Consider the following 27,533-nt stretch of genomic DNA (forward strand, 5'->3'; position numbering starts at 1 on the left):
AAGCGATTATTGGCCAGCGCTTGCATGACCCCTGGGGAAAATATTCCTTTCTGTCTTTCTAGCTTAACGAAGACAGATGTCCGACTGGGCCCATACATGTCTCTTCATTCGATGGTATGCTCATCCGCGTCGCACCCGACTAATAGCAGGAACTATCCCCGCCCGTGCGCAGGCGCGACACATCAACGAAACTGTTAAAAGGCTCCAGGGGGTCCTTAAACAGCCGTCAATCCAACATTTTCTTCTCCTATGGCTCACTTTCCTGCACCAGAACACATCCTTTCGCTCTCCACTGTCTGCGTCGGTGTTGGGCCGGGTGGAACGACGTCTATGGTCGCGTATGCGCTTGTTTAGAAATTCTTTCCAAGCTAACGGTGTTGATAGGCGCATCGTAGGTGTGTGCTAGACCATATTTCTTGTCCCTCCACGCTTACCCGCGATTTTTTTTTCAGTGGTCAATTTTCAGGTCTGGTTCCGTCTCTCAACTTCTTGGAGTTGAAATTCGGCCAGGGCGAGACTATACTGGATAAGTTTGTTGCACCAACGGTTCCAGTTGTGGACTATCGGGCAGCCCAAACTGGGATCACTGCTTGGCATCTTTCCTCCAGTACGTTTATAGTTTGTTCCAGTTCTGACATGTTTTCAAACTTGAAGCCCACTTCAGAGGATCCGATCCCCTTCAACGTCTTGCAAAGCACTTTGGCCAAGCTGTTCCGTGGCAAAATCGTGGTTGGGCATTCTATATGGGAACATCTCTCGGGTTCTCTCATATGCCTTCTCGCTATTCTGTCCGTCATTTACATGTACTTCCAGTGCTCGGTATTCCGCATCCTGCTGTGGCTACGCGGGATGTCGCTCTGTATCAGGTGGGTTCTACCGGTGTCAACAAATCCACATCTTTGACAGGCTCATCCGTCTTCTTCTTTCGCAGCCGTTCCGAAACGCGCTCCGTACCCCCAATCAGGTAATCGGCTTACAGACGCTTTGCTGGCAACTCATGCGACGGCGCTGTGGAGAGGGACTAATTGACCCAGTATGTGGTACCCTTCTTTCTTCCACAGTCCCGCTTGACGAGAACTTGTCAGGCGGAGAATGCGCGTGCCGGGATGGATCTGTACCGTTCTCATGCTCCGGAATGGGAGGCTTCGATAGCGAGAGGAAACTGGCCGTGCTCTCTGCCTCCCCCCACATACTCCAGGTGTTACTTGTAGACGATAGCGACATACTTATTGATCACGTGGCCGTGTTTCTTTTTTCATTCCAACCTTCATCAATGTCTCCGAATATGAATGGTCTCTTGTCTGCGTTCCGATTGGATTCAGATCATAGGCCGCAAAAAATGACACCGGGCCTGATATGCAGAAATTTGGTATAAATGCCTCCTTCCACCAAAACATCCCAAAACATGGCCACTGACAGTGTCGGAATCATTGGCTCGGGCCCATCCGCCTTGATAACTGCCCACACTCTTATCCAGGACGGATTCTCAGACGTGCAAATCCTGTCGCGGGACAGTACCCCAGGCGGGGTGTGGTCCTCAGCTCGAGTCTATCCCGACTTGCAAATCAACAAGTATGTCTCTCTCTTCTCCTCCTAGCTGCTCGAATGTCTCCTTTTAGTGTTCACGGCGAATACCACTTCACTGGGCTAGAAATGCCTGCAACCGCGTCGGGCCGCGTCACCGGAGAGGACATGCGTGTTTACATGCAAAATTTTGCCAGCCAAATGCTCGACGGACACATTCGGTATCAAGTCGAAGTACTCAGTATCCGGCGGGATGATGCGGCCTCGCAATGGTTCGTCACCGTCGAGAGTGTCTCTACCAAGCAGCAAGAGACCTTGCAATTTTCGCGGATTGTCCTCTGTACCGGGGTAAACCAGTCTTTAGTATGTTCAGGAAGGCTGAAATCTTACCGTTGGCTAGGGATGCGACACACCAAAAATTCCCGAGGCTCTTTCCGAGTCCGCTGCGCGGAGCGCGAACTTCAAAGGGAAGGTGATTCACTCGAAACACTTCGCCGCCAGACTACCGGAAATCGAGCAAAAAACAAAGAGCATTGTTATCGTGGGAGGGGGAAAGTCTGCTCAAGAGTGTGTCCCTTATCTTTCCACTTTGCACATTTTCTCAATCGACACAAGTATGGCCGCCTGTTTGGCCAACAGGGGCTGCGATGTGACTGTGGTTTTCGAAAAAACCGACGCATTCTTAGCAAGCCCGTCGACGCTTCCGCCGTTCATTCGCAAGAGCAGGCCGGTGCTCTCTATGTAAGTATAACCATGAAATCCAATACTTCTCTACAGATTGCTGTCTATTATGGCCGGACACCGAGTGCTCCACACCCGGCTGGAGCGCTTCTTCCACACCACGTGGCTGGGCAGCTGCCTCGTATGGATATTCTGGGTCCTGCTCAAATACGCCTCTGTAAAAGCCTGTCGCACCATCAGCTAGCTCGCTGACTCCCAGTACAGCTTTTCGCTGCCGGCATAACGCCCTTCTCCCGGGGCCCACTCCGCCCCGAGCACTTCCACCCGCTCTTCTGGAGCACCAGCGTTAACGACGAAGGCGTCCCGTCCGCCACCGGGTTCCATGCGCTTGTCCAACAAGGTAAGATACAGGTGGTCGTACCCGCTCGGCTGCAAGGGTTTGGAAAGGACGGCGTGTCAGTTGTGACTACAGACTGGCGCAGCATCCCTGCGGATATATTGCTCCTCGCGACGGGGTACCAGTCGTCCTGGGCCAGTCTGTTTGATGGTATGGTCCATGCTTCATCAAACTCCTCGCTCATCAAAAGCGTAGAGCAAACAGCAAAGAGTCTTGGGATGGCCCCGACGATGCTGAAATTTCCGGGCGACGAAGAGAGTGAAGCTACTCTTTTCCCCCACCGCTTGGTTGGCGCCAAACCGCAAGCCCGTCCGGCTGCCGAGAAATTCGGACGGGCCACGCATATCTATCAAGGCATTGTTCCGAGCAAGAATATTGCTCGGAGGGACTTTGCGATCAACGGCGCTGTGGTATGCAGTTATCCATTTTTCGTTGTTGTTGAAACAAACTTGCAGTTTACGACAAACATCGGCTACACATGGGAGGTGGTGGCCCATTGGATCTCGTCCTACTTTCTCAACGAGCCAAGCCTGCGGGTCCCTGCAACACCCGAGGAAGCCGACGAGGTCGCGAAAACAGACGAAGCGTGGATGCATCTGCGGTACCCAGATTGGTTGCAGTGCGTTCATTGTCCATATGCATGAAACAACTTACTCAGCCTCAACAGTGTCAACGAGTCGTATAGCAGCCTAATTGCATTTTGGACGTAAGCGGAGATCCCAGCTCACCCAGCTTATTAACCCCCCGCTGCAGATGGCCACAGTATACCGACCAACTTTTGCAGGACATAGGCCTGTCAAATATGCGGTCTGGGGGTAACTGGTTCAGCTGGCCCTTCAAAGTTGTTGACCTCAAGGAGATCTCGACGTTGAAGGAGGAAAGGGCAGCCAACAGGAGCAGAGGAGGTCTTTAGGTGGTGATATACACAGACATGCGTTGGATACAGTATTTTACTTGGAATCAAAGGGTTTACTTGCGCTTTCCCTGGTTCATCGCGAGGATCTGGACAAGACGAACACTGGTGATGCTAAGTAAAGAGCATCTGGCGGACAAATGAGGACATACAAAATATTGATGGCATCTAGCTGGAGCCCAATCGACTCCCTCATAGGGTCGCGCTTCATGATACCTTGCTCAGCCATACGTGCGTGCATGAGGATCTTTTTGTGTGCTGAGGGAGTCGAGTCAGAATATATTGACGGCAAGTCGGAATGTCACATACTCATAGAGCACGAATCCACCGAATACGGCAAGGCCACCGTACAAATAAATCGACTCGGTAATTGCCAGGGCGCGGAGAGAAGTTGCAGGGAGCACAAGGGGAGCAAGCCCGCTGAGGGCCACCACGGTCACACCAGCCAGGAGAGGTCCACCGAGCATAAGGTATTTGTCGTTTGCGGCGGTGGCGCCAACGTATGAGAGAGAGCCGACGACACCGAGAGTATATAGACCCGCGCGAGCAAGGATCGCGGGGCTGAAGAAGAAGAGAGGAGCGAGTGTGGCAGCCTGGAAGGCATTGAAGGTCTACAGAACGTGTTACCTCTTAAACATTCTGAGAAAAAAAAGAGTACGCACAAGCCAGAATAGATGTTTGGGAACAGTGCTCTCTGGTGGCGTGTAGAATACACCCATCATGGAGCCAATTCCTCCTGCGAGACTGGCACCCATCACGACCCATGGATTGGCCGCCATGATGCGGTAAACGACGCCAGATGTGAACATGGCCCGCGCAGCCGCTGCTGTAATCGTCAATCCCGCCCCAGTATACATGAATGTTGAATTGAGCAGCGACCGCTCTGCGTTGGTGAGGCCAGAGCGTGTTTCGCGGTTTAGGGCACTTTCGAGTACGATGACGGTGCCGGCAACACCACCCGCAATGAGGGCAACTCGACGCCATGATATCGGCCGGCTGGTTTCCACCATGGTGGTGTATCGAGGAGCTTTGAAAGCAGAGCTAAAGGCTTGTCGCTGTTTCTGCAAGGCCTGGAGAATATTGGGTCGAATGGAAGAGAAGTTTCGTATATTCGTATGGGCCGCACGGGAGACAGAAGGGCCCGTTGGGCGCAACGACGAGAGCCCAAGACGCAGCATGGTGGAGGGGAAGAGCAAGAATCAGCGAATCAATTTTGGCAAATGCGACAAACTCAGCACACGTCATCACTCCGGCATGGAAAGTTATCGGCAGCCCAGCGGCAGCCACCGGCAAGCATTAAATAATTAAACAAGTTGAGTAGGTGGTATAAGTATGGAATAATGAGAACTACTATGCACTTGTGCTGGAACAGTTCACGAGAGAAAACCGGTTGCGCTTTGGATCAGAGTCTGACACCCGAATAGAATATGGGCGGGGAGCGGGCAGCTTCTGGTCGCAAATAACTCCCTGCAGCGATTTTTTGTGTCGGGAAACACCAACATCTACGCGACGCAGACTGTCTGCGCTAGCTAGCAGAGGAGCTATTTCGTCCCATTGAATAGTGTCGATATCCGTTTGAAATTCCACATTGATGTTCAAGACTAGTGTTCGAAGAGTCGCGGGTGGGGCTCGACGTCCGAGCAGCGATGAGAGAGTGGGGAAAACGTAGTTGACGACTGACTCGGTCCCCGGCGCGGCAATCGTTATGTTCCTTAGCTCGAGTGTCTGCAGATTGGTTGCTGTGATAAGGTCCACTGCTTTGGATGGTCAGTAGAATGTCCGTTAACAAAAAGCCCGAAGGGTTTATTCACCTGCATTTGTGGGCCCCAAAAACAAATGGGTAAGCTGAGGACCAACTGCCTTGATAATCTCTGCAAACACGCTGCGTTCGGCACGTGTGGCAAGTCTGGAGATTGCAAGGAGGCGAAGGCCGCGTTGAGCCGAGAGCCAGCGGAGAACATTTTCGTTTCCCCGATGGGCTTCGAATACGAAGTCAGTCAGATTGGGAAGGTTGGGGTATGCAGCGACTTTCGCCATCAAAACCTCGCGCGAATCCTCTTCGTCGCCGATCAAAAGTAACCCGCAAAGAGCAAGCCTGCGGAGACTAGGCAGTGTCTGACATATCTCCAAGATGGTGCCAAACGAATCGATGTGGACAGAGCTGAATTCGAGCTCCTTTATATTCCCAAAGTTCTCGGTAATCGCCTTTCCGATTGTCGAGGCGAATACATCGTGGTGGTAGTGCAGACGGAGGTAATGAACCGCAGGGAGATTGACGAATCGCTTCAAGTCGTTGTTGAACTGCAACGTTGGTTCGCTGTGGTGGAATACTTCGTCGATGATATGGCTCTCGAGATCAAGGCGTCCGATGTGCTCGTGTATTCCATTTGCGGAGGAAAAATGAAGAAATTTCTCAAAATTCCAGCGAGTGACCCGTAGAGTGGAATTTCGGAAGAGATGGTATCGGCTAGAGGACAGCCAGGCTTTGCAGACGAGAGAACAGGAGCACATGGAGGGTCGGTGGTCATGTAAAAAATCAATGACATAGTCATGTAGCTCTGGCGGCACACGAGCCGCGAGGTCTATGGATAGTGGCGCGAGGGGCTTCGTTTTTGGCGGTTTCGGCATTCTCGGAAGAAGGACAGTTTCTATGTGACACGTGTGACATTTCGCGCTTGGCCTTTCCTTGCCTTCGAACTTGGAAGCGAACAACAACGCGCGGCTGATTTCCTCTCAGCATGCTGGAGGAACTCTCACACATGGACCGCATAACCCAACTGCAAGATGAAATCCAACAGCTGCTCACAATCATGTCCCGCACCGTCGTCTACCTCACCTCCCGCGCCAACTTCGTGCAAGTCAGCGAGCAGATTCCCATTACCAAGGAGCGGAAGCCAGAGAAATATGACCAGCCAGACGTATTCGATGGTCTGTCGTTGTTTTCTAATTTTATATGTCTTGTTATTCAAAATCTATGTTCAGCGAATAAGAAGGAGCTGGTGGAAGACCTAATGGTGAAGGCGAAACAGGTGGAATACCTCATACAGTCTCTCCCACAGCCAGAGCCGGAAGCTGACCAGGTGTGTGGCATTGTGAAGGAGGCTTTGTCGTCCGATATTCTGCCAGGCCAAACGGTTACAAACCCTCGACGAAGAGATGACCGTGGCGAACGAAGAGTACATCCAAGCTCTTTCCCGAGCAAGTGCGTCAACCCACATTTTGTGGGAGTTTTCCCAATCTGACATCAACCACAACAGAGAAGCTGCATGCCGAGATATCTGGACTTCTGCGATTCATGCTGCAACCAACCGATGATGGGCTTGTCGAGCCACGGTCGACAACCTAAAGTTTATGTTGTTCAAGCTTGCTCCACTTCGAGGTTTAGACGGCGAATTTTCGGTTTGAGAAGCGGGAATAATCGTTGCATGAGACCGCGGCATTTGTACGACCCAACGAAGCAAACAAGGCCTTCCGCGTCAAGAATAACCTGGAGGGGCGGCACGCGGGATTAATTTCGCCGGAAGGCTATATGAAGCTGCTCCTTTCGCATCTCGGAATCCCCTAGGCCTGCCAGTCTTCTACTGCACACCATGAAGACGGCAGTTAGGACTCGACCGCCAAATTCGTGGCTAGTCTGTGCTGTCCTCCTCCGCGACCTATTCGTGACAATCCTACTCTCTTGCCTCATCACCGTCGGTCTCCTACATTGCATCTGGCTGTACCTCAGCCTCTTCTTCCCCCTGGCATTGCCCACCCCGACTCCCTGTGAACTCGCATCATCCCAGACAATATTATCACGACTCGTTTTGCCCCTGGCAGTCACCGTCGACCTCGCTCCCCTGCAGAGCGCCATCGCCTCGTTGACCTACGCTGATGTTTTGAGGGTCACAACTGGATTCACGTTGGTCATCTTCGCGGCCGTCGAACTGGCCGCTTTTCTTCGTAACGACCAAACAACTCATCCGATTACGGATGTAGAGTATGGAGCGAAAGCACATTGGACCACTGAAAAACTCCCTCCGGAGAAACCATACATCGTCCTCGACTTGGATCACTGAGCTAAAAACTGCTCTCATACCGGAAGGGCTTAAACTCGGATGGGGGTTCTACTGGGATATTACTTGTATGTACAACGTATAATACAACTCTCTCACAAATGGGCGTTGAACCACTCGACGCAGCTCTTGAATGCACCCTCCTTGCCGGCTTTGACCTTGGGATCACTCAGGTCGCCCCGGACCGCAAAACCATGAGTGCACCCTTCGAAGAAAACACGCTTGTAGCCGGGTGTGAAGTTTCCGTGTCCCAGTATCGCGTCAGCCTGTTCACCGGCTGAGACGGGGAAGACGTGGTCCGTGGTGCAGTTGTTGATCAACAACGGGGCCTGAGAGTCAGTTTTATATTTCTAGGCCATGATTAAAGAAAGGCTGGATGAGAAGAATGCCGAGTACATGTAGATCATCGGGAATGGCGAGCAGGGACGGGTGGGAAATCGCAGCGACGTGTACTATGTTCTCGAAAGCGAGGTCGACGACATAGCGGGCTGGAGTTGGTGATTCAGAGCGGGGGTGAACTCAAAAAATGAGCACATACCGCCAAAGCAATATCCAGGCGCAGCGAACTTGGTGATGCCCTCCTCCTTGAGCGCCTTGACAACTTTGTCGATGATCGGACGTGTTACTTCGCGTCCATGCTGCCCAAGCCAGCTCATAAAGTCGAACGGCGCGACACCTTCAGGCTTGGGATCGAACGCGTCAGTAGGGGCAGGGTTTCCATCGAAGAGGTCAGGGACGATGGTCTTGTTGAATAGGCTCGTCAGACGAAAGGGGAGGTCAAGGAAGACGTACATGGAAGCCATTCCGAGCAAAGTCGTCTGCGAGGAGCTATAGATCTCCTGTTGAGAAATGTAAAGACATTCTTGGCTGTGGGCTCACCTTGTTGTTGGAGAGGGCAAGGCCAAACGCGTCAGAAAGGAAGAGAATTGCCTTGTCTTGGGGATAGTGGACACTGGGGGTGGCGACGTAGCATTTTACGCCTCCGATGGTCTTCTCCACACCTGGACATAGTCAGTCTAAGCACAGATAACGCCGATGACGCATTCCTTCTGGTTCTCCTTCGTGTCTAACACCTTGGTAGAAGTTAGTAGAAGGTAATTACAGTTATATAAAGGTACCTTTGAAGCAGTCGGCACAGACGGACATGGTGGTTGAGATGATAAATTTGCTTCCGCTGTCTACCAGTCAACATATTCTCTCTTCACCATCCCTTCCACGTCGTTAGCGCACACCAAGCCATGGTGGCTAACATTCCATACTGGGGCAGCATCGGCCTCCCGTCGCGCCACGCCAGCGCCGTCCCCCTCACAACGATCGCAGCATTCAGCGCCAGCGCCAGCGGTCTTGTCGTTGGATAAATCACCCCAAGCCCGACCCCCGTCCTGACCACCGCGCCAAAATACCCCGCCTGTCGGGGCGTGACGCCGTAGTTCTCTGCAATCCAGTGGTTCTTGGTCGCATAGTACTCTGCCGCTGCTCTACTGGGAAACGGGATGCCGAGAAATGGGATGGCAGACAGCATACAAAGGGCGCCAAAGACGCTGTTGGATATGGTGGAAATCGGGTGGATCCGCACGAGCGAAAGGTAGGATTGGAGAAGAGGCATGGTGGGCAGAAGTAAACACGGAAAAAGATTGCCGGTCGATCCGGTGATACATATCTTATCGAGTACAAAATTTACACAATTCAAAAACTACCACTTTGCGTACGGGAGGAACTTGCCACTGCAGACCCTGTTAGCTGGTATAAAATCACGACAACGGACACGTACTCGAAAGTAAGCACAACACGGTCTCCCTTAGGATGTTCCTTCTTCGCTACGGTGACCTGAGCGACAACACATTGGTAAGAAAACTCAACAGCGAGGAACAACGTACAGTGCAGTCGATCATGCTCATAATTCCATCCCCAAACTAAGCGCCTTTCAGAAGCATGGATGGTGGCAGTGGGAACCAAAATACCTTCTCATGAACGACGGCCTTGATGGCATGTCCATAGACCAGCACCGCCTATATTCCTACTCAATCCCACGAAAAAAAGGCACCGTACACAGCCCAACGCACCTCGTATAGCCGATACAAAACCGGGTCGGTCGGCGGCATCGGGCCGAGTCCCCGGTTAGGCCACCAGTGTGCACCAAGTTCAGCATCGAGCGACGCCTGCTCGAGTCCCAGGAACTCGGACACCTTCTGCAGGTCCTCCGGCGCAAATTTCGCCTTCATGATTATAACTGTTTAATATTCATGGTACGTATAAAATAGCCTACCTGGCCGTAGAACGCTGCGGCGACCCAGATTTCGTCCTTCCCGACCGCCTTGGCGATCTCATCGAACGTCGCACCTACAATAGCGCGATATATTTAGTAAAACCGACGACCTCTACTCGTGAGAACAACCTTTGCGGGCCTTTGCTTCGAACAACTTGACGTTTGCAGCGGGGAGCTCGGAGTACGGGGCGCTGGTGGATGAGACAGACTGCAGTTGCGTTCATGACTGGATGAGAGGGGGATGGACAGGCCACTCACAGCAGACATGTTGTGGACTAAGCCAAGACGCTCTACCCTGGGAAATGGCAATTGGGATGTATTTGTGAGCGGAGTCCCGTGAGCCGGTCAGAGGGTTCCTGGTTGAATGGGAGTCCGAGACCCGGCGAGTGTAGGAAGCTGAGAGAAGGTTGTGTTTGTTGAATCGTTCATATCGACAGATTCCAAACTTCAATCGTGAGTATTCGGAGAGTTCTCCGCTTTGGTACATTTGCGATCCAGCGGAAGTAAGTTTGCAGTAGACTCAGAGCAGAATATTATAAGCACACTCGAGGAAGATGATGAGAGTTGCAAAGGAGGATACGATTCACATCACAGATTAGCCGACGACGTCTTAGCTGAGAGCAATTGGGAATCACGAAGCAAGATACATTTTGAAGCAAACAGACACGAGGTACAAAACAACTAACATGTCGAAGAAGTGAAGGGTCAAACCTGAAACCCCGACGAGCCACCACCCAACGCTTTCAAGGATCCCGTCGTGACGCGGACGTCTTCGGTAAAGGTTCAGGTATAATGTACCAAGAGCGAACCCCCTCGGTCTTGTGAGCTGGTACAAGGCAGTCGCACGGAAGAGTCAGAGGCCACATCCTACCCGTGCAGACATTTTCGACTTTCAAAAGATGCACAGCATGGCATGGCCTGCCCATCCGTCCCTGCTCTCACTGCATGGACTCGTGACAGCCTTGTCGGCGAAGATGATGACTCGAGGAGCCCAGTTATCGCCTGGTCGAAAACGTTCCAACAGTGCAGAGTGGTGGTGAGTGGCGGCCAAGGGCCACTGGGGCAGGGTAACATAGTGTCGAGAATAGTTAGTCCAGTACAGTACAGTAAAAGAGCTGCGGACATACTCATGATGATACTGCGGTAGTGGTTGAAAGATGGTGGTTTAAGAGAAAGAGTCGGTGGTTGTGACACCATCACGCATACCATCAAGATCAAAGCATTGCTGATCGATTGAATCAGAACGATCAAATACTCCTTCATTCCCTCTCCCCAGACCATCTCCCCTCCAGTGCGTATACTTATCCTCAATGTCCTTCCAGGTCGATAAATATGTCTCCATTTATCGTCTACACTCGGTTCTTGTCAATCTTCAACCAAAATGATCTGTTTCTCCGGCCCAACCTGAGACTGAGACCCATCCTGACCCATTCCGCGGCGCCACCCTCACGTGCAAAAGCGCTCTTTACCATGGCCCAGCCACCCCCCCTCGCTCGCTCGCATCGAAGACCTCGCTCGTCGTCTCCGCAGCAGTTACAAGACGGTCGTTAAATTGAACTACGACGACATTCGTTTGGAGCGTGAATATGAGGATGCATTGAACGCGACCGCGAAACTTCAGCGTTGGAACTATCGCATTGACCGTACATACTTGCATTTTCTTTCCGCGTCTCCCTTCCTCATCAGCTCCAACTAGAAACATTGCGGCGTTTTTTGCTCGACCGAGACTCTAACTTGGATTTTGCTGGAGGTCGACAACCCCGAAGCTCCGGTACTATCCCACCCGGGCCGCGCAGAAGTACGTGGCTAGCCTCTATCTCCAACTCCATTCTAGACGCAGCCCACAGAGCGTAACAAATCAACTACTCGTGATCTCACGGCGATTTGCGCAGATCCGGAGATATTCGCTCTCGAGGAGCGAATAAACCTAGCGGACATGCAACTCGCCTGTACAATTGGTCATGCGCAAAGAGTGGAAATGACAAGGGGCTCGCCAACATACGCGACTTCCATGCAGGCTCTCTTCACGCAACTCACCCTCGAAATGACGGATATAGAGAATGAGATCGCGATAGTGAGAAATCGGGTGGAGATCGGGAAGAATTTCCTCGACTTGGCGAACGAAGAGTTGCTTCCTGAACAAGTGAAGTATCGAGCGATGATGCTACACGCCATTGCGCTGGTAGGAGAACGTGAATGGGCGAACCTGTTACGCCGCAGGACCCTCATACGGCCCTACAAGAATCGGACTGCTTCGCACCAGGCCTACGCAGAAAAACCCGAGTTTTTGGTTCAGATAGCGGCTTGGATGGAGTCTTTGCCTAACGCCAAACCTATCAGAGACTCGGAGGGGACGCCGACGGACGTGAATGAGAAAACTGAGCCAGCTGGAGGCTCTGGGTCGGTTATGTGCAACGGTGAGAAGGCAGGCCCTACGACGGACGACACACCCGCAGTCGATGGGAAAGAAGGCGAGGAAGCTTAATTATTGGAACAACATCGTTTGTATTTCAAAATCTACGTTATTAATAATAATATTTGTGCATATTGTGATTTTTCCGGACTGGAATCTGTACCTCGTATTGTAGGCAGACTGGTGGTCAGAATCTCAAACTCGAAACTTTGAATGCTTCTATGACCTGGATATGGGTTTCTCAAATGCACAGCATCCGAAGGAGCAAGAGTATGCGGAAGCCGTTTGGGAAGATGGGTCGCAACTGGTCGTGAACATATTTGAGCAAGAGTATAAGCCGGATCAAGGTAATCTGGAGAAATATGTACAACGCCACGATGCTACCGCCCGGTATAACGTATCTCAATCCATCTGAAGAGAGGGAATGTTACGCCTGCAAATGCGGCAGCAAGCTACATCACCTGGTTTAGAATGGAAGGAATGGTCGGCTTAGAAAACTCGCACCTCAAACCCAAGATCGGCACCGAACTCTGCTCCAGCCTTGACACCAATTGGGCCAGTGTACCAAACCTCTGCCATCCCGACCACAGCCCCCGCTACCCCACAACAGCCCGCCGACACCCCCGCAATGCCCAGGGGAAGCTTGGACGGCGCATCCCAGTCGTCTAAATTGTACCCTCCAAGTTTACCCCCAGGGCGCCGGAACAGGAAGTGTTCCTCGGCAACGATGACGATGAAGAAGGCGGTCCAGTAAGAGAGGATAGCGAGGAAATTGGAAAGGATTTCGGCAAAATGCTCGCGACCAGCAACACCCGCGACGGTGTAGGCAATGAAAATGATCAAAGTCCACAGGAATCTCGGAACTTTGGCGAACGGACGCCCGAGTGCTTGGATGGAGAGTGCTGCAGAGTAAGTGTTGGGGACGTTGTTGGCACTAGGGAAGTGTAAGTTGATCAAGAACTGGCAGAGAGGGGACACACATCACGGAGAATGCTAAGAGGAAAAGAATGAACTTGCCAAAGCCATGCCACGGAGAGAGAAGTTGACCGAGAAGACCTCCAGTACCGCCGTTTTTGAAAGCTTCAGTATATGCCTCACTCGTTATGGTCATGAGGAGAGCTCCCAGAATTTCAACAAACGCGATGGGGATGAACAAGCCAAAGAAAGTCAGAGTGAAGACTTTAACGGTGGATGTATTGACTGGAAGTCTGCAGTTGTAGTCCGCAGCGACAGGCGCCCACTATGATTGCTGTGTCAATAGTTCTTGAATAGAATGCAACAAGACCCACCCCAGCCACCGAGCCAAAGACGATACCACCAAAACTGAGGATATCAGAAGAAAGAGCTCTTCCTTTATCCTCAAAAGGTTTCTGTGCGTCTATATCGTAGCCGGCGTGCGCACCTAGGCCAAGGAGCATGATCATAACGACAAAAAGCACCATCCAAGCATAACGCTCGTAGTGATGAACCATGTTGTAACCTAGACTGAGTTCCAGACTACATGCTCTGCGACTAGCGAATATCTCACCGATAAAACAAGGGACTAGGCTACATATCCCGACGATCACTACCCCTGCGACCAGCGGTAGGGTGCCCGGGTTGATGGAAGCGAGTGTTTGCCCGCCCAAAATGACGGCGGTTACAGAAAAGCCAAGTCTACATGTTGCATCGGTCGAAGCGTTTCGTTTGAAGTGAACGAGACTTACTGAGTGAGTATATTGAGAATGGAATAGATGGTGCAGCCGATGTAGCCTGAACTGTAACGTGTTATGATCATAGTACGGAGGCCAGTTCGTGGGCCCAAAGTGGAGATGAAGGATGTGAGAACGGCCCCGAGAGCGGTGAAGCAGAAGATGGTCGCAATTGCGTGCCTAAAAGAAGAGAAAAAATCAATACAGAATGATTGACAGACGGTTGAGTACGTTGAGTACGCACGGGAGAGTGAGAAAAAAGAATTCTTGGGCCAGAACACCAATGGGGAGTGTGGTGAGGACCGTGTTGACAGACCTAAGAGATGGTTTGCCTTCAAGATCAAGCACAAACGGACTGCGAACCACCACATGAGCAAACTACCGACAATGACGGTCAGCAGTTGACGGGAAGCTGAAAGGATAGCAACGGACTTGTTCCACATATTCTTGACTTCTCGTTCATCCTCTGGGACTCTTTCGACGCCCCTCGCTTCAACCCCACTAGCAAACAGCCGGCTGAGCACCCGACCCACGAATGGGAATCGTTTGATGAAAGCATTATCCAGAGAGGCCTCTGTTGTCTCGTGCTCTGGGCTTGGATTTTTCTCCTTGTCATTCAGCGAGGTCGAGGACATGGCAGAACGAATGCAACGGCAAGTGGATGTCGGACTTGAAGTCCATTAAGAATAACCCCGCTCAGGCTATTATTAGTAGTTCGCCGCATGGAGCCATCCGTATCCCAGATAAGCCGAATGTAGCTAAGCATTCCCCACAATCTCAAGGGGTCAGCCAGCTTTGCAGTTGTTTTCAGAAAAAATTTCGCCCGAGGAGGCTCGAATAGGACAGACGGTATGCAGTCGCGTATGCGGCTGGCTTTGAGGGGAACGCTCCGATGGTCTCTTTCATGGTGGTCGGATGCAAAGGTTCTTCAAGTTTGCTTTCGGCATCAATCTTGCGTGCCAAGTGTAACACTAGTGTAACTTTTACCTTGTTCCACTCCAGCCACCACGATGTATACGGGACATACTTCGGAGACTGCAAGAGTCTTGACTCAGAGCCCCCCGGGCCACAGATCGGGAAGCAAACGGAAGAAACGCAGTGCTTTTCTATCAAGAGCCAAACACAGTGTTTCGTCTGGTACGAGAACTTCTGAACCGGACCCGATTTGAACCCTAGGCCAGTACGACTCGACCCATGAGATTAGTTGTTCCACTTTGATTTACCACGCCTCGCTTCGACTTGGTCGCGGCATCATCAACCCAGTCAGAATCGGAACCGGACTTTTTTGTTTGTTCAGCCTTTAAGTACCAGGAGCCGGCAAATAGTCTCCCAGATACAACCCGCACCTTATGGAGACCTCCACTACTCCCTCCAATGTTGTTGAAGGCGAACAGCCGACGCAGAACTTGAATATGACCATTCTCACTGGGCGACGACTGGCTGTCGCATTCACTGCGATGTAATTTTGGAAAAATTTTCTCGTACTCCCAACTCAATATTTGCAGGTTACTGTCTGTGCTGGTAATGGCATTAGACCAGACAATCTTAGGTGTGTATGTCTAACTTGTGCATGCAGCGCTTGAATTGTCTTCTAGCGACGGCCCTTCCGCGCATTGCATCCGTTCGTATCCACAACACCAGTATATCTGCTTCGCTTACTCAATGCTCCTCAGGATTTCGATGCCTTTACGTTGCAAGGATGGGTTTCAACCTCGTTCCTGCTCGCACAGGCTGTATTCCTTCTGCCATATGGACAACTGCTCCGCATATTCTCTGCCAAGTGGATGCTGTTCATCTCTATTGTCATCTTTCAGCTTGGCTCCCTCGTCTGCGGAGTCGGGCAGAACATGAACCATCTAATAGCTGGTCGCACTGTCAGTGGGCTGGGTGCAGCAGGCATATGTGAGTGGAACTTCTACGTTCTTGGGGCGATAGATTGAGCGAAAGCAGGGGTTGCGATGTTCCAAGTTATGTACCAGGTCACGAGATTGGAAGACCGCCCACGACTATTCGGTATCTTCGGAGCCGTCTTCCAAATTTCCGTTGTGCTCGGCTCGATTATCGGTGGTGCTTTCACGTCAAACTTGAGCTGGAGGTGGGTAACAAGTCATCGTTTAACATAGAACCCTCATGCGCTCCAAGATGGTGCTTCTTCATCAATCTTCCAGTTGGCTTTGTCTCGCTTGTCGGCGTATTTTTCCTTCTTGAATCGTCACCGCCAATTGGCGCTGATCCCACCAAACGCTCTTGGCCAGACCTTCTCCGCCAGGTATCCGAGATGGATTTCATTGGTGTTCTGTTGATATCGTCCGCGTTGACAACATTGGTGCTGGCATTACAATGGGGCGGCAACCAAAAACCCTGGAACGACAAGGCCGTCATCATTGTCAGGGTTCTTCTATTATGAGTGTCCTTTCTGCCGACTAAAACATAAAAACAGTGTCTGGTTCTGGCGGTCCTTCTGACTGCCGCCCTAATCGTCTGGGAAAAGCGTCTCGGTGACAAAGCGATGAGCCCAACCGCCATCTTCCACTCATTGTCCATGTAGACATTTTTCTTTCTAGCTTGATGTCTTCTTTTAACATTCAACAGCTACGCCATGATGCTCTACACTTTCCTTCTGCGTTTTTGCTTCCTGCTGTTCTCTTTCGTATGTTTTTTTTCGTGGCCATCTTAGGCGGCTCTAATCGTTTCAGTACATTCCCATATACTATCAAGCCGCTCGTGAGCATAGCGCTATCAAATCGGGGGTGGATTTGCTGCCTTTCCTCATTGGAGTTTCTGTCGCTATTCTTGGCGCGGCTCAGATCATTTCATGGATGAAATTCTAGTCCGTTTTGAGCTATCGTATACCTGCTTGACTGACCCTCGTCAGTTGGCATCTTCTTGTCCTGTCTCCGATATTTGTGGCCGTCGGCTCCGGAGTACTTTTTTACGATCGACGTCTCTACATCAACTCCTGAGCTAGTAGTGCTCCAGCTCATAGTTGGCCTCGGCGTCGGCACTGGAATGCAAACCGCTTTGCTTGCTCTGCAGTTCGTTCCTTGGGTTTTCCTGTCTCCTTATCGTTGTCCAACCCCCATACAGATTTGAGTTCAACTCGCCCAAAACTATACAATTGATCGGGCAAGCTACTTCCCTCGCTACGCTCTTCCAGTTGCTGGGAGGCACAATCGGTCTGGCTGTCGCTACGCCTGTCTTATCGTCCACACTTTCGACCAACATCAACACGAACGCGCCGGCGGCACCCGCAGACATTGTTTCCATTATCCGTGACTCTCCGACGTCCATTTACACCGACCAAAGAGTGCCTAGTGCACTCATTCCTGGAATAGTTAGGGCATACACTGGGAGCTTGAAGGTCGTATTCGTGTTAGGCGTGCCTGTTGCTGGCCTTGCCTTACTATCTGCGATGTTCATGCACCGAATCCGCATTGGCGAGCAGGGCCCGTTGGAGGAGACTGATATCCAAGCGAAAGACGAGGAAGTTGGTGTTGAAGAAGATAAACCTGGTGGTTGATGTAATACATAGATATTTGATGCGATCAACCAGCTTGACTCCCTCCTTAACCATGACGGCCATTCAAACTCATTTCGCCTTAACCCCCATCTTGGATCCAGCTGACCTCCGATTTTCACGATGCCTGTTGTAGTGAAGCCCCAGCCGGAGATTGTTGGGACCAACACCGACGTGGCTTTCACATCTTCGCGTGAAATCCTCAGTGCCGCATCGACTGCTTGGAAAAACTCGAAGGACGGGGAGTCAGAGGGGTACTTTGAACAACATCCTCAGTATGGAGTGCAAATGGCTCAGCTGTGGCAACAGCCAGTAGTCACCGAAACCCGTCCCATCGTCTCATCCTCCTTCAATGACGAGGACACTGTGGTTGTCTACGGCGGCGGCTTTGTTCATTGCGTCATGCGCGCATTCCAACAAGACTTACATCTAGTGATTCGGTGAGTACAACGCCATACATTGGAAATCACGCATGAACTTGAACATTTCCAGGCCTGATGACCTTTGGCAGGCTATCTTGACGCAATTAAGCTTCTTTGTTGTGGGACACGCGGAAGAGCTGCGACATCTTGTGAGCACCGTTTTCACTCAATAGTTTGGTTTCCAACACATCGTAGTTTGTGGCCCACGAGGGTAAAACAGAAGTCGTGTTGGACATTACACCTCATAGTTTCAATGACCTCCCTCCTGGCCTGTTCGCCCGTCTCTTCGTTGACCGGATGCAAGAGCAACTGGTTGACAAGGAACTCGCAGAGTGGTTCCTGCCAAAATTCACCACAACGACGTCAAATGACACTGCGACTGCCTCCCTCACGATGATGGCGACAACGAAACAATACTTCAAATTCGTCATGCGCATGGGTTGTGGTTTTCCCTCTGTGACGTTACTAGGAGAGCGCACTGATTGGGAAGAGATTTTACGTCGGGTTGGGAGATTGGGGATGTATGGGGCCGAGGCCGCCGAATGGGGAGCGCTTCTCACGATTGTGGTCCACCATATTCTTGAGTGCTTTGACCATCCTGAAGCTCAGGGAAGCAAAGACTTTTGGATGCGTGCCGTCCAACAGGCAGGGAGGTTTGGCTCTAGGACTATCAAGACACTTTCTGGATGGCTGACGACGTTCTGCTTCTGGGACGAGCAAGGCAAACGTATTTATGATATGGGTACTCCGAAAACGTTCCGGAATATGCAAGGGAGACTCCAGAAAGATCAAGTCCCTCTTGTTTTGGGGGGCGTCCGGTTTCCACTCATCTCACCAACGGTCCCGGCGTCGACTGCGCGGGTGAACATGCTCTGTTTCGACCAGGAGCGGCAGGTGAAGATGAAAACTGAGCTTATTGCTGGTCATGTAGGAGCAACCGTGGTCGGCGCAGGAAGCGATACGTTGCAGCCGCGTTCTGGGTGGTGGATGCTCAACGTTGGAGAAGAGCCTATGTAAGCAGGATAGGAAAACATTGATGTACCAGTAATTGTACAAGTGCAAGTGCACTTCCAACACATTATATCGAGCAATATGCCACAGAAATGGCGGTCAATTTTGGTATCATCCAGAAATAAATCATGGCCACGTGACTTGCCGACCCTTGCTCCCGTCTGAATCGAAGCTCTCTAAAGAAAGACCACGATAAACCAGAGAGAACCTAGATCTTTTTCTCAGGAATGGCAGCCTTTTCTCCCCAGCTCCCTCGACGACTATGCGAGCTTTTTCTGGCACGATTCTGCCTTTCCCCGTTCAGAACAGGGTGCCGCACTCGTCTGCCTTGATTTGCGCGCTCCTGGTTGGGTGTTCGCTTATCACATCCACGGTACGCCCTCTCCCAACGCTGAGAAGTCAAATAATATGGGGCAAAGACTTTTGGCTACGATGGTTCTATGATGTGCGTCGCTGAGATAGGCCGCCTTGAAAAGCATTGACGATGGCACAGAAACGGACTGAATATTCTCTCATCTTACACGGACTACTTTGAGCTCAACACAGTCACGACCTCGCTCAACACTGCATCAGTGTGGATCGGGGGCATCCTTGCGGGAGTTTCGTTCAACAAGGTGACCGACATTCTTGGTCGTCGGCCAGCGCTCTTCTGGGCTGCTGTCATCACCCTTGTTGCGGTGATTCTGCAAACGGCTGCCCAGAATATAGCAATGTTCGTGGCGGCACGTATTCTCATCGGATTTGGCACAACAGCAAGTGCCCTCACCGGCCCGGCCTACCTTGCGGAGACGCTTCCAATGAAATGGCGTGCCTGGGGGCTGGGTATATTCAACGACGCTTATTATGTGCGAGTCCTTGGGCCTAGCAATATTTTTCTGACGCAAGGCTAGGTTGGCGGTCTTATCGCGGCTGGAGTGACATATGGAACGTCGTTTATGCAGTCCACATGGGCATGGCGAATACCTTCGGTCGTTCAAGGCGCTTTCAGCATTATGTGCATCCTTATTCTACCCTTCATTCCCGAGTCGCCTCGATGGCTTGCATACCATGGTCGAACAGAGGAAGCCTTGAAGGTTGTCGCTCTTACACATGCGGACGGGGACGTCAGTGATCCGGTCGTGTTGACACAATACAAGGAAATCATTGACACACTGGAATTCGAAAAGAGTCTACCCCGACCGTTGTCTCTCAAGCAGATGGTCAAGACTCCTTCTGCGAGGAAACGTGTCGTCCTCTGCACATCGGTAGCTGTGTTTAGCACTGTTGCAGGTGACTATCTTGGTTTGACGCTTCCGCAACATCTCACGATGCTACAGGGAACGTTATAGTGTCATATTATCTGGGCCAGATGCTCGACAATGCAGGCATAACAAACCAAACAACCCAACTCCAAATTGTATGGACGATCACAAAGAATAAGCCACAAATTGATATCTGCCTAGAATATCATTCTCAACGCATTCTGTCTCGTCTGCTCTCTGGTTGGCACATACTATGTCGAACGGTTGGGACGAAAGCCAACAGCTGTTATCAGCATAACGACACTTACGGTATTCCTCTTTCTTGTTGGAGGTTTGACGAAGAGTGCGTGCTTTGTTCTGTCGATAGCGTTACTAAGAAGCACCCAGCATATGGTAACTCGACGAATAACGCAGGGATATATGCGACGGTCGCGTGCATCTTCTTGTTCATGGGAGCTTACAGCTTTGGGTGGACACCGCTTCTCTATGTCTATCCCCCAGAAGTGCTGAACTACGCGATTCGGGCCAACGGGATGGGCGTGCTCCAACTTGCTCTCAATGGGACTGCGTGAGTTGATGATTGTTGATTTTTTCGCGTGAACTCACCCTTAAAAGCTTGATGGCCGTATTCTCATTCCCAATCGCGCTTGCAGCAATTGGATGGAAAATGTACATCATAAACGCCGCATGGAACTTGCTGGAAATACCATTCGTTCTGTGGTACTGGGTCGAAACAAAGGGCAAGACGTTGGAGGAGATCGATGAAGTACTGGATGGGGAGAAGCATACCGACGCACCGGATTTGATTCGGGTTATGAGGGGGAGTTCAGAGAAGGTATATGTGGACGACGAGAAGCAGTAAGTAGCTTGGGCACTGTTGATTTGTAACTTTCTCAGATGTTTGCCTGCGTGGTGTCTGATTGTTGAACACTGATTTCCACGTCAACCTCAAATTTGCCTCAACTTGGCTCAGGTTGACCAACTCGTCCTTCACGGCGGATGCTGTGGCAGCTACATTGCTGTCCACATTCGTTCCGATGTCGGAGGAGGTTCGCCAAGCCCAAGGTTTGCCGATCCACGTACTTGCGGCCTCTGTGAAGTATCCAGAGGACCGTATTGTACTCGATAAATCCTAATGGATGGTCGTCGCTGTCTTTATGATGCGCGCCGTAATTGGCGCGCAATTGGCTCAGAGAATCCAGATCCACACAAAGGGTTGTATCCAATGGCAACATCAATAACAGCACGTGATTTCATTCATCAACCAGATAAGAGCCGGTCGGGCTCGGCGTTTTTTTCCACTTTCCCTCCCCCTTTCACCTTTTCGAAACCGGTCAGAGCAGCGCTCTCCGCCTTTACACCCTTTCAACAAACACCATGCGTTTCTCCACACTTGCCGCTGCTGCTTCCCTCGTCTCTGTCGCGTCTGCGGCCAACATTGTGGTCAAGGTCGGCGACCAACAGGCCTTGACTTTCACTCCGAACAGCGTAACTGCTGCTGAAGGCGACACTATTTCCTTCCAATTGTGCGTCGTCTTCACTCGACCCTTCGTCTCTTTCTAACTCGACTTTTTCTTCTTCTTTTAGCTTGTCCAAGAACCACGTACGTCGCCTGTCTACGGTTGTCAACGTCTTTATTGACATGCTTCTTTCCAGAGCGTCGTTCAGTCCACCTTTGCCGACCCCTGTACCCGCCAGGCGACCCCGATTGAGGGTATCTCGTCGGGCTTCCAGCCCGTTGCGGCCGATGCGAAAGCCATCCCTGAATGGAGCTTCACCGTCAACAATGCCTCCGCAGCTCTCTGGTTCTTCTGCTCCCAAACCAACCCCGTGTCCCACTGCAACAAGGCGCGTTCGCTTTTCCCCACAAGTTTCAGCGCATTAATGTATTCCCACAGGGCATGGTCTTCGCCGTGAATGCCAAACCCGGGGAGAAGAGCTTCGAGGCTTACCAAGCGAAGGCAATGGCGCTTGGTAGCACTGCTGGTGGCGCAAGTGGTGGTGCGGGTGCCCCCGGTGGCGGTGCCAGTGCTCCCGCTGGCGGGGCCGGCGGCGCTGCTGGGGCCTCTCAATCTGGATCTACCCCCCCGGGTGCATCCGGAACTCCTCCACCAAACGCCGCCTCGATGAGCCGTGCCAGTTTGGCTGGCATCGTCGCTTGCGCGGCTGGCCTCTTCGCTGGTCTCCTGCTGTGAGAGCAGTCCGTCTGTCGCTTGGCCGTTTTCATCGCTGGGAATCTTGGGGGATTGGACATTGAGAAGAAGGACTAAACGCTAGGCGCACCTCTCTCTTTTGCCAAATTGTATTCACGTACAATCTACATGCTTCAGTCGTGTAGCAGGGAATTTTTTTTTCTTGGATCTTGGTCTCATTCTTGCGTGCTATTTCTGCTGGGCATCACGATTTAGATATCATCCCGCAAACTGCTATTGAGTTGAACTAAATGCCTTCTCCCAAGAAGGATACGACATGGCACGCAGTCGATTGGATCGCCACACGGCCAAGCCGTGACTCAAACACACATCTGCGTAGCGACGATTGAGTCCGTCGGGAAATAGTCAACTAGCCAAAGATCCGGAAGGTGTGATTTTTCGATGCCAAGGATAGATTCGTTACGCTGGTTGGCTCGAATGCGTCAATATTAATGATGTCGTTGCCGCGGTCACACGATGGACAAGGAAAAGAAAGAAAGAAAAATCTATGGCCAAAGCCACTATACTATCATAGCCCACCGCGAGGGTCGAACTCGCAGCCTTCAGATGCCTTAAACAAGGGTCTGTAAAAGTCTGACGCTCTATCCGATTGAGCTAGGCGGGATAAAGGAAGTTCCAACCTCTAAATACAGACCCACACGGCTTGCTATTGTCCCAGTTTACTACCAAAAGATACCTCCACTACACTGACACTACAAATTGCACTGAGATTGAACACCTCGATAGGTTGGCAATGAAGATATGGGTTTTGACAAGATTCAGATTAGTCAGAGTCACGGCAAATGACTCTTGGAACACTATTGTCTACCTAGCCCATTGACAATGGACAAACATTTGATTAGTTGCCTACTATGTATATGCACATGAGCTCCGAGTCAGTCAGTCAGACCGTGACTTTAGTATCTGTGGAGTGTGGTGTGCCAGTGTCTTCCAGTTCTAATGTAAAAAACATAGATCCGACTAAAATTCGACCTAGAAGATGTATCATTTTCTGGGGCTTATGTATCAGTCTGTATGATTAGGCCAGGATTGAGCAAAACGTGGAACGATAGGTCACTTTACAGAGGGAGATGTAACTGGTACTAATAGTATTTTGGTTTCACCCTAGTACTAGTGCTCGTATACACACAGTGTCAGTCCTCCACCATGCGCGCGTGACTGCCAGTGCTCTCAACTTGAACGCTCGCCGTCTCCAACGCGACATCTTCTTCGAGTTGCTTCTTCAACGCGGCATGCGCCCGAACCGCATTGCGTACTTTCGTATTGACGAGCTCATCTTGGCTTTCCTCCAACCTGAGAAATGCTGCGCCCTTGCGGCGAAGATGGGGTGGGACCGTCATCATGATACTAGGGCTGGTATCTGAGAAAGACACTGATCGGTCGGTATCGAGGGGGAGGGAGGAAGCGAGAGAGTGTAGACTCAAAGAGTCATCGAGAGTCTCTGGATGGTCTGAGTCGGACATGATGTGGCTCGGAACAAAATTCCACTGATGGCCTGAGTAATGATGCGATTTTAAATTATATACATGGTCTACTACGTAGCCTACTGGATACACTTGAATGGGCTTCCTTTACTGATAAACGTTAATAGAGTTGAACTCGAAATACGCCGCCGCCAGTGCGGTGGGATTCTTGTCGACGAATTCTAGTCTTGTCTTAGCATTGGGACGGACAACGAAATGATTTCACTGACCGTTGCAAGTCCCTGGGCATCCCGAAGCTGGGTAAACGGAGCCAGCCCAGTCACCGCCTGGAAAATAATGCTTAAGCAACTTCAACGCATGATGATGCACCGGCACGAACATAAGGTAAGATTGATGATGATGTTATTGGGCGAGAAGAATTCCGGAATATTACAGCTTGTGGAGGGGAAGTTGGCAGTTGGTGTTCCCTTTTGAAACAGTCAGGCGTGGACAGCATTTGGACTAAGAGGTATACCCAGGTAGATGTGTCCACGCTTGAGCCGCCTTGGGCGACATCAGCAGGGACATTTCCAGCAGACCTCGACCAGAACCAAACCTTGCACCAACATCAGCACGAACTTTGAGAATGACGGAATGAAGTTACGTTTATGAATGAGTTCGTTCTTTCGACTGCATACCAACCTCCCCCATTAGCATTGAATGTGGGGCCATAGCTGGTTGGGACAACAGCGTTTACTCCACAGCCGACGTTGTTGTTCACATTCGTGTCGCAGTCTAGTTGTAAACTTGTCCTAATGGTCGGTTAGCGGCCGAAGATATATATATTTGGTCCCACAAAACATACCCAGTTTGGTCTCGAGATGCGGGCATCGTGCAACCTGGAGATGTATGCAGCGTTATTTGATTGGGGCCTTGATCGTTGACACCCTGATAAGTACAGAATGAGGTTTCGATAAGATAACCTGGAGACATGACGTCACCTCAAGAATATCTACTTCCCCCTGAAAAGCGTCATTGAAAGCCCACAAACGCATAGAAGTAAACGTACCCCTCTAGGCCAGCTGTCCTCGTCAGTTTCCCAAACGGCGGGCCACGTGCTTCGGTGCGTATCAGCGACTGGGTAGGCTCGCGACTGAACACAACGAACCCACAGCCCTGAGGCATGTGCTGAATATCGAAGACGGCAACATGGGTGGTATATGTAGCTGTTGTTCTGATACGAACAGAGTTCCTCCCCACCGGACTGCCGTCGCCGATGACTGTTGTGGCGTCTGTGCGAAGGACGAACTTGTCGGCTGAGGCGAATGTTAGGTTCTGAGCCTGTGCCGTGGCTCTATCGACATAGTTACTGCAATTTGTCAGCAATCGCAACTGGATAGGTCAGATGAAGGGCATACACTCTGCCTTGTGTAGGGTCACCAATAGCTTCGAACTCAAACGCGTTGTAGAAGCCAGTTCCGACAATATTTTGAGTGCGCGAATAGGTCCCAGCAAGGACCGGTGCGATGGCGGAAACAAGCGATAAGAGTCCAACGGATTGCTTCATGGTTGAAGGGGGCTCGGATCGTCCAAGGCGCTTCCATGAATATTTCCTTATATACCATCGAGCTTGCCAGTCAGTTTGGCAGCAACACGCGTATATGCATGCCCCAAAATGGGAAACACCACAACCACCGCTTCTTCGAGTCGGATGATGAGCGTTCACGCGGAGGAGCATCACCGATGACCAGAGGTTCCGAAGTGTCGCCGTCGACAACTGAATTCCGTCGTTATGCAGAAGATATTCGAGTATCACAAATCCAGACTGCGCCGCACTCACAGGCGCCGAGTTTCCACCAATGCCCTAAAGAGCGCCGAGTTTTCAACAGGCCAACCGCGGAACTGCCTAGGACAAGGCCATATGTACAGAACATCGGGTGACCCGCCAGCTTTGAGCTTGCGAAGAAACGAGTGGAGTAGCATCGGTCGACTCTTGTCGTTGCTAAGTACAACCGCATTTTCTGTGAGCGCAGCTGAGATGCTATTAGCACGCGATCAACGTCAAGTGACACAGAGTCCACACCGACCAACCTCCTCAAAAACCAACAATCCCTCCGCAATCAGACCTGCCGTTGACTTGGCGCTTTCATCGTTGATGCCAGTGTAGGTTGTTGAATTCGGCGTAAGGACCGAAGGCTAAGTAAGCGGCACACAACGTGACCAGACGTCACGAATTTCGAGTTGAACGGCTACTCTACGGGTAACACTGGGTTATAGGTATTACAGTAGACACAACACCTAGAGTGTATAGATCTGGCAGTCAGATTGTCTAAGTAGGTCCCGAGAAGAGTCGACGAACAAGTGGGACCTGGGGTTCGCCGTTCGGAGTCTTACGACGCCATACCAGATCTCTCAATCTGCTGCGTTGACGTGCGGGCGCCTTCCCGAGTTCGTAAGACGGCTTGCGACTGACGATGCGACGAGGGGAGCCGGTAAAGTCATGTCCACAATCGGAGCGTGACTTTGTGATCGACGGAAGATGCACATCGTCAGAGATGGAAGAGTCGTTCTCGTGGCCGGACCACGAACTTGGGGGAGAGCATGTTGTGGATGTATCGCACATCAACGATGCCGTCGGCCACTCTTGATCGAAACAAGTCGTTGAGCCGGGTGAGGTTTCGACATCAGGATGCACTGACGGCAAAGAGATGTCAAGTTGTGGGAAAGCGTTTGTCCTTCTATGCCCTCGTTTATGGCAAGGAAGTACAATCGGAGACAGCTTCAGTTTTTTTGATGCATTGCGCGCAAGCGCAGGCTCGAATGTCTGACGGCACTCGAATCCAATGCCAAGACGATGCAACTCAAGCTCGTCCTCGCCCTCGCTTTGGTCAGAGTTTACTGGCAGTGTTTGAGAAAGGAGGAGAGAGAGTGGTTCAGAGGGGACGACCTCAGGAAGGATAGGAAAGGGGTTGATAGTTGGGGGAACAAGTGGCATAACGGGGTCTGCAGACTAGATGGTATTAAGTGGAACTTCAGTGACATTGGGCGTAACAAAGACTCACCATTGACTGCATTGGATGCTGGTATTCGTATCGAGGTGAAGGAAAGCGTCGAGTTTGGATAGGTAAGGGTTTCGATGGTCGAGACCTGTCATAACAGATCTCCTGGTCACCAAAAAGTTTCGGTAGGGATCGAGACTGCAGAATTTCCGGTCTTGATTGTAAAGATGATGTTGGAGCAGATATAGAGCGTATAGTGAGCGGGCGTTCTGGTGCTGGAGCAATATCCCACGGTTCTGCTGGAAGGTTGGCGCCAACGTGGCCATGGGGTATCTAAACTAGTGAGAACCTGAGAATAATGCTGGGCCAGCGACTTACATGCGGGGCAGCGATGTTTTTCCTTACCAGTGTGCTCAAAGAAGGATGCGAACCTGTTGCGCGTTGTTTGATTGTGGAAGCTGAGGTCGACTCAGGAGCATTGGATAATGGTTGTAATTCTGGACCAGCCGACAAATCAGCAAATGGGTCTTCATCGAGGAGAAAGGATTCTGTATCGGAATCCACAAGACTGTTGACGGAAGCAGCGTCATGTTGTGTGTTGTGTGAATAAGGGGAGCTTTTCGGATGTTTGGATGCGCTCGCGGATCCTTCTGGGGAGAAAATGGAGTGCAAGGAAAGACGGCGTTTAGGCATAGGAAATGAGTGGGGAGTCGTCCAAGCTTGAGGTTATATCGTGGTCGTCAGCAACGTTGACGTCGTTGTTTGTGTTTGAAGGAAATGGCTTGAC

The 27,533-nt window shown here is 51.2% G+C and overlaps 17 protein-coding genes across 17 annotated transcripts; 9 read left to right on the forward strand and 8 right to left on the reverse strand.

The window, feature by feature from the left end:
* Positions 1-249: 249 nt before the first annotated feature.
* On the forward strand, positions 250-1,211 carry MIND_00828700 (FAD/NAD(P)-binding domain-containing protein; the record flags this gene model as incomplete). The annotated part of the gene is made up of 7 exons (XM_037364957.1): positions 250-338; positions 385-395; positions 453-466; positions 511-607; positions 665-866; positions 907-1,033; positions 1,086-1,211. The coding sequence occupies 7 exons, from the start codon at positions 250-252 to the stop codon at positions 1,209-1,211; spliced, it is 666 nt and encodes a 221-aa protein (XP_037218199.1).
* A 194-nt stretch (positions 1,212-1,405) lies between these two features.
* On the forward strand, positions 1,406-3,515 carry MIND_00828800 (FAD/NAD(P)-binding domain-containing protein; the record flags this gene model as incomplete). Its single annotated transcript, XM_037364958.1, has 10 exons — positions 1,406-1,572; positions 1,620-1,872; positions 1,925-2,091; positions 2,140-2,265; positions 2,302-2,422; positions 2,470-2,752; positions 2,798-3,012; positions 3,058-3,221; positions 3,270-3,308; positions 3,356-3,515. 10 exons carry the CDS (start codon positions 1,406-1,408, stop codon positions 3,513-3,515), a joined length of 1,695 nt encoding a protein of 564 aa, XP_037218200.1.
* Positions 3,516-3,787: 272 nt separating this feature from the next.
* MIND_00828900 (Bax Inhibitor family protein) lies at positions 3,788-4,711 on the reverse strand (the record flags this gene model as incomplete). The annotated part of the gene is made up of 2 exons (XM_037364959.1): positions 4,178-4,711; positions 3,788-4,126 (listed from the first exon to the last, which is right to left on the reverse strand). Exons 1-2 carry the CDS (start codon positions 4,691-4,693, stop codon positions 3,788-3,790), a joined length of 855 nt encoding a protein of 284 aa, XP_037218201.1. The 5' UTR covers positions 4,694-4,711.
* Positions 4,712-4,865: 154 nt separating this feature from the next.
* MIND_00829000 (uncharacterized protein) lies at positions 4,866-6,203 on the reverse strand (the record flags this gene model as incomplete). The annotated part of the gene is made up of 2 exons (XM_037364960.1): positions 5,327-6,203; positions 4,866-5,272 (listed from the first exon to the last, which is right to left on the reverse strand). The coding sequence occupies exons 1-2, from the start codon at positions 6,141-6,143 to the stop codon at positions 4,866-4,868; spliced, it is 1,224 nt and encodes a 407-aa protein (XP_037218202.1). The 5' UTR covers positions 6,144-6,203.
* A 50-nt stretch (positions 6,204-6,253) lies between these two features.
* Positions 6,254-6,861, forward strand: MIND_00829100 (Mediator of RNA polymerase II transcription subunit 21; the record flags this gene model as incomplete). The annotated part of the gene is made up of 4 exons (XM_037364961.1): positions 6,254-6,443; positions 6,498-6,595; positions 6,642-6,717; positions 6,773-6,861. 4 exons carry the CDS (start codon positions 6,254-6,256, stop codon positions 6,859-6,861), a joined length of 453 nt encoding a protein of 150 aa, XP_037218203.1.
* A 244-nt stretch (positions 6,862-7,105) lies between these two features.
* Positions 7,106-7,573, forward strand: MIND_00829200 (uncharacterized protein; the record flags this gene model as incomplete). The annotated part of the gene is made up of 1 exon (XM_037364962.1): positions 7,106-7,573. The coding sequence occupies one exon, from the start codon at positions 7,106-7,108 to the stop codon at positions 7,571-7,573; it is 468 nt and encodes a 155-aa protein (XP_037218204.1).
* Positions 7,574-7,665: 92 nt separating this feature from the next.
* MIND_00829300 (Dienelactone hydrolase endo-1,3,1,4-beta-D-glucanase) lies at positions 7,666-9,176 on the reverse strand (the record flags this gene model as incomplete). Its single annotated transcript, XM_037364963.1, has 6 exons — positions 7,666-7,920; positions 7,967-8,058; positions 8,109-8,409; positions 8,450-8,571; positions 8,689-8,748; positions 8,801-9,176. The coding sequence occupies 6 exons, from the start codon at positions 9,174-9,176 to the stop codon at positions 7,666-7,668; spliced, it is 1,206 nt and encodes a 401-aa protein (XP_037218205.1).
* An 87-nt stretch (positions 9,177-9,263) lies between these two features.
* MIND_00829400 (Cyanate hydratase) lies at positions 9,264-10,103 on the reverse strand (the record flags this gene model as incomplete). Its single annotated transcript, XM_037364964.1, has 8 exons — positions 9,264-9,294; positions 9,342-9,397; positions 9,448-9,483; positions 9,532-9,579; positions 9,634-9,786; positions 9,837-9,910; positions 9,966-10,044; positions 10,095-10,103. The coding sequence occupies 8 exons, from the start codon at positions 10,101-10,103 to the stop codon at positions 9,264-9,266; spliced, it is 486 nt and encodes a 161-aa protein (XP_037218206.1).
* A 1,669-nt stretch (positions 10,104-11,772) lies between these two features.
* MIND_00829500 (uncharacterized protein) lies at positions 11,773-12,321 on the forward strand (the record flags this gene model as incomplete). The annotated part of the gene is made up of 1 exon (XM_037364965.1): positions 11,773-12,321. One exon carries the CDS (start codon positions 11,773-11,775, stop codon positions 12,319-12,321), a length of 549 nt encoding a protein of 182 aa, XP_037218207.1.
* Positions 12,322-12,629: 308 nt separating this feature from the next.
* MIND_00829600 (Cytosine-purine permease) lies at positions 12,630-14,575 on the reverse strand (the record flags this gene model as incomplete). Its single annotated transcript, XM_037364966.1, has 8 exons — positions 12,630-12,701; positions 12,754-13,183; positions 13,230-13,489; positions 13,539-13,729; positions 13,778-13,905; positions 13,956-14,120; positions 14,185-14,256; positions 14,304-14,575. The coding sequence occupies 8 exons, from the start codon at positions 14,573-14,575 to the stop codon at positions 12,630-12,632; spliced, it is 1,590 nt and encodes a 529-aa protein (XP_037218208.1).
* Positions 14,576-15,289: 714 nt separating this feature from the next.
* Positions 15,290-17,460, forward strand: MIND_00829700 (Major facilitator superfamily protein; the record flags this gene model as incomplete). The annotated part of the gene is made up of 12 exons (XM_037364967.1): positions 15,290-15,399; positions 15,446-15,489; positions 15,536-15,561; positions 15,614-15,842; positions 15,891-16,035; positions 16,083-16,326; positions 16,381-16,484; positions 16,533-16,590; positions 16,637-16,770; positions 16,816-16,864; positions 16,920-16,975; positions 17,028-17,460. 12 exons carry the CDS (start codon positions 15,290-15,292, stop codon positions 17,458-17,460), a joined length of 1,632 nt encoding a protein of 543 aa, XP_037218209.1.
* A 120-nt stretch (positions 17,461-17,580) lies between these two features.
* MIND_00829800 (uncharacterized protein) lies at positions 17,581-18,896 on the forward strand (the record flags this gene model as incomplete). The annotated part of the gene is made up of 3 exons (XM_037364968.1): positions 17,581-17,897; positions 17,950-18,028; positions 18,075-18,896. 3 exons carry the CDS (start codon positions 17,581-17,583, stop codon positions 18,894-18,896), a joined length of 1,218 nt encoding a protein of 405 aa, XP_037218210.1.
* A 256-nt stretch (positions 18,897-19,152) lies between these two features.
* On the forward strand, positions 19,153-20,993 carry MIND_00829900 (Hexose transporter protein; the record flags this gene model as incomplete). Its single annotated transcript, XM_037364969.1, has 8 exons — positions 19,153-19,263; positions 19,310-19,335; positions 19,384-19,735; positions 19,781-20,159; positions 20,207-20,286; positions 20,333-20,474; positions 20,519-20,699; positions 20,747-20,993. The coding sequence occupies 8 exons, from the start codon at positions 19,153-19,155 to the stop codon at positions 20,991-20,993; spliced, it is 1,518 nt and encodes a 505-aa protein (XP_037218211.1).
* A 515-nt stretch (positions 20,994-21,508) lies between these two features.
* On the forward strand, positions 21,509-22,326 carry MIND_00830000 (uncharacterized protein; the record flags this gene model as incomplete). Its single annotated transcript, XM_037364970.1, has 4 exons — positions 21,509-21,657; positions 21,719-21,734; positions 21,788-21,979; positions 22,030-22,326. The coding sequence occupies 4 exons, from the start codon at positions 21,509-21,511 to the stop codon at positions 22,324-22,326; spliced, it is 654 nt and encodes a 217-aa protein (XP_037218212.1).
* A 1,151-nt stretch (positions 22,327-23,477) lies between these two features.
* On the reverse strand, positions 23,478-23,822 carry MIND_00830100 (uncharacterized protein; the record flags this gene model as incomplete). Its single annotated transcript, XM_037364971.1, has 1 exon — positions 23,478-23,822. Exon 1 carries the CDS (start codon positions 23,805-23,807, stop codon positions 23,478-23,480), a length of 330 nt encoding a protein of 109 aa, XP_037218213.1. The 5' UTR covers positions 23,808-23,822.
* A 93-nt stretch (positions 23,823-23,915) lies between these two features.
* MIND_00830200 (putative glycosidase C21B10.07) lies at positions 23,916-25,485 on the reverse strand (the record flags this gene model as incomplete). Its single annotated transcript, XM_037364972.1, has 10 exons — positions 23,916-23,989; positions 24,038-24,094; positions 24,148-24,235; positions 24,283-24,363; positions 24,412-24,559; positions 24,613-24,695; positions 24,749-24,769; positions 24,817-24,865; positions 24,916-25,116; positions 25,166-25,485. The coding sequence occupies 10 exons, from the start codon at positions 25,483-25,485 to the stop codon at positions 23,916-23,918; spliced, it is 1,122 nt and encodes a 373-aa protein (XP_037218214.1).
* Positions 25,486-26,076: 591 nt separating this feature from the next.
* On the reverse strand, positions 26,077-27,439 carry MIND_00830300 (uncharacterized protein; the record flags this gene model as incomplete). The annotated part of the gene is made up of 3 exons (XM_037364973.1): positions 26,077-26,757; positions 26,810-27,079; positions 27,125-27,439. 3 exons carry the CDS (start codon positions 27,437-27,439, stop codon positions 26,077-26,079), a joined length of 1,266 nt encoding a protein of 421 aa, XP_037218215.1.
* Positions 27,440-27,533: the final 94 nt, after the last annotated feature.

Source organism: Mycena indigotica (genome assembly GCF_014461135.1).
Source record: "Mycena indigotica strain 171206Taipei chromosome Unknown Mind.scaff0007, whole genome shotgun sequence".
NCBI lineage: Eukaryota > Fungi > Basidiomycota > Agaricomycetes > Agaricales > Mycenaceae > Mycena > Mycena indigotica.